At 45.0% G+C, this 3,514-nt stretch overlaps 1 protein-coding gene across 1 annotated transcript; it reads right to left on the bottom strand.

Moving 5' to 3' along the window:
• Positions 1-2,032: 2,032 nt before the first annotated feature.
• On the bottom strand, positions 2,033-2,962 carry LOC118749690. Its single transcript, XM_036484486.1, has one exon. It carries the CDS (start codon positions 2,960-2,962, stop codon positions 2,033-2,035), a length of 930 nt encoding a protein of 309 aa, XP_036340379.1.
• Positions 2,963-3,514: the final 552 nt, after the last annotated feature.

Below are 3,514 nucleotides of genomic sequence, written 5' to 3'. Positions count from 1 at the left end.
GCAAATGGATTCCTTTAATTTATGCGAATGCCATGTAAAAAGAGAATAAGTAAAAGCAGTGCTGCCGTGTAGTGCAGTTTATCAAGAAAATCTTTTAAGCGTCAGTGTTGCCGCATTAATCATTTTACAATAAGAATCAAAACATTTTGATGGTTTATAATGTTAATGAATATGTCGTGCATTCTATTCCGGAACATCCCGGCAGCCACTGAAACAGCGTAAGAGAAGAATAAGGGTAAAACGGATAGCTTGGTGATGGGACGTGTAACTTCCCCTCGAGCGGTACGAAGTCTGACTGCTCGTACGAGACCATCAGCACCTGGATAAGTTTCCACTACCTTTACCATAGGCCATACCGCTGGTGGTGTATTGGGCTCCTTTACAAGAACAATGTCCCTGATAGCAATGTTCGGCGTGCGCCGATTCCACTTAGGTCGATTTTGTAATGAAGTCAGGTATTCCCTATGCCAGCGTCGCCAGAAGCCTTGATACATGTTTTGAACATGTTGCCAGTAGTCGAGCTTATTCTCGCGTATGTCTTGTAGACTACCTTCAGGTACCATAGTAAGCAGACGCCCTATAAGAAAATGGGAAGGTGATAAATAGTAATTATCTGTATCAGGTGTCACACCGAGTGGCCGTGAGTTAACAACCGCTTCAATCTGCGTCAGGAGAGTAGTAAGTTGCTCAGTTGTAAGAATTGTGTTGCCAATGACGCGGTGCAGATGGAGTTTGACAGATCGAACCGCCGATTCCCATATACCGCCCCAGTGGGGTGCGTGAGGAGGTATGTAATTCCATCGAGTACGTTCTCCTGCCAAAACTTCCGCAATTGTCTCGTTGTGCACCTGCGATAGTAACGCCTGGTGCATTTCGTTGAGAGCACGTGAAGCACCCAAAAAATTGCGTCCATTGTCACTGAACAGCTGTGTACATTTGCCTCTGCGTGACATGGAGCGGCGAAGTGCTGATAGGAATCCATCCGTAGACAAATCTGTTACCAACTCTATATGGATAGCTGTCGTGGCGAGACAAACAAATATGCAAATGTACCCTTTTGACTGACGAGCGTTTCTGCCTCGATAAAGTTTCATGGTTATCGGTCCCGCGTAATCACATCCGGTGTGCTGGAATGGAAATGCTCGTTGTACACGAATGTTAGGAAGGTCAGCCATAAATTGTTGGGTATTCGAATTCCGTTGACGAAAGCATTTTAAACAAGCGTGCGTGATTCTTCGGATTAAATTCCTTGCCCCTAATATCCAATAATTCTGTCGTACGATTACGAAGAGTGCTGAAACTCCTGGATGGAGATGCCGATGATGCTCATAAGTCAGTATAATATCAGTGATCTTGTGTCGTTTAGGTATAATGATCGGATGCTTGGCCTCCATATCCAAGTCGGAGTTGGAGATCCGTCCACCTACTCGAAGAAGGTTTTAATCGTCTAAAAACGGTGCTAATTTAATGATTCTTGAGCGGTTATTTATGTTTTGTTGGCACTTCAGGGACTCGATGTCGTCCTTGAAACAGGCTTGGGCATGACGCAGAAGTACGTTACGTGCATTATCAATTTCGTCGAAGGTAAAGCTGATTGATGTGGTGTGTGGAGCGCGTTTGCGTAAACGGTCTATAAAGCGATGCACGTACGAAATTGTTCGTAAAAGTCGTTTAATATATCGTTTTCGTTCATGGATACCATGGTAACGGTGGTACCTTTAACTTCATTTGTAACGTTTGGGTCGATGTGAGGAGTGGGAAAAATGTTCTTACTTAAAAGATTGTTGAGTTTCTCCCCGCTGCTTAACCAACTTGGTCCCTTCCACCATAACTCAAAATTTGTTAGCGCAGCAGCTGACATTCCGCGTGAGGCACAATCTGCTGGGTTGTCCTTTGATGCCACATGGTGCCACACGTTCCGTGGAAGGGTATCCAGAATTTCACTGGTTCTGTTAGCAACGAAGGTCTTCAACCTTACTGGAGGAATGGAAAGCCATGACATAACTATCGTAGAGTCACACCAGGTATATACTCAGATAGTTCGGTGTGGCATTGAGTCAAGAATGACCTTAACCAAACGTGTTAGCAATAGTGCCCCACATAGCTCGAGCCGCGGTAAACAAACTGTTTTCAATGGTGCCACGCGAGTTTTTGCAGCTATCAGAGAAACGTTGGATTGGCCTGTGTCGTTTACGAAACGGCAATAGACCGCCGCTGCATATGCTTTAAGTGATGCATCTGAAAACGCATGAAGCTCCCATTCGGTGGCACTATTAGGAACGAAATGGGCAATAGTTAGATCGCGTACATGATGAATGTCTTCCTGATATGCTGCCCACAGGTTAGCCAAGTGTGTAGGCAGTGGATCGTCCCAGCCCAGGTTTTGGAGACAGAGGGCTTGAAACATTACCTTAAAGCGTATAACAATAGGAGACAAGAGACCGAAAGGATCGAACAAGCGTGAAGCAGCTGAAAAAACGTGTCTCTTACTAGCCACAGCTGTGGTGGAGAGTTGCACTCGGTATGTCAATGTATCTTCCTTAGGGCTCCAGTACAAACCAAGTACCTTTGTAGTTTCTTCTGAGAACACTTCATGGTGAACGGACTGGTCCGAAATGATGTGAGTCGAGTTGGATACCCACTTGCTCAATTCCATACCTCCGCTTTTAAACAGCTGAACCAACTCATCACGTCTTTCCACTAACTCCGTCTCCGAGGCCGCCTCCGTCAGCACGTCATCTACATAAAAGTCCTCCAGCAGTATGCTACTCGCGCGGGGAAACTGTTCCTTGGAGTCATGAGCCAGCTGCTGCAGAACCCTTACTGCCAGAAATGGTGCACATGCAGTTCCATAGGTAACCGTGTTCAACCGATAATGTTTAAGAGGCAAGTCAGGACTTTCCCTCCATACAATCCTTTGAAAGTCGCGATGATATTCAGATACCCATATTTGGCGAAACATCTTGACAATGTCCGCCGTGAATACGAACTGATGAAAGCGAAATCTTAAGCAAACCGCAAACAGGTTACGTTGTATATTTGGCCCTGCATGTAAGGAGCTGTTAAGAGACACCCCCATAGTGTCAGCGTATGATCCATCGAAAACTACCCTAAGATTTTTACCGAGAACTGGGTGATGAGGTAGATAAAATACGTGACCATCACTAGATATACCATGACATTCTTCTATTGCGTGCATATGTCCTAATGCCTCGTACTGTCGCATAAACTGTACATACTGATCTCTGAGCGGCATATTCTTTAACAAGCGCCGTTCTACTGCATGGAACCTAGAAACTGCTCCCTGTAAGGTGTTTGAAAAATGCGGTGGATTTCCCTTAAAAGGATACTGTATTCTGAAAATGTTGTTCTACCAAAAGGTCATCGGAGTCCATTGACAGAGGTGGTTTGGATTCCTCGATCTCCCAGAATTTGCGCAGTGTATGATCTACATCCGAAACCGTAATATGGGAAGAGATGGAAGAAATTTCTCCCACAGACTAATAGAAGTGAT

This window comes from Rhagoletis pomonella, unplaced genomic scaffold (genome assembly GCF_013731165.1).
Source record: "Rhagoletis pomonella isolate Grant_MI unplaced genomic scaffold, Rhpom_1.0 Rhpom_scaffold_00033, whole genome shotgun sequence".
Lineage (NCBI taxonomy): Eukaryota > Metazoa > Arthropoda > Insecta > Diptera > Tephritidae > Rhagoletis > Rhagoletis pomonella.
The sequence above is the reverse complement of the archived record's forward strand: the minus strand, read 5'-3'. Positions and strand labels throughout refer to the sequence as shown.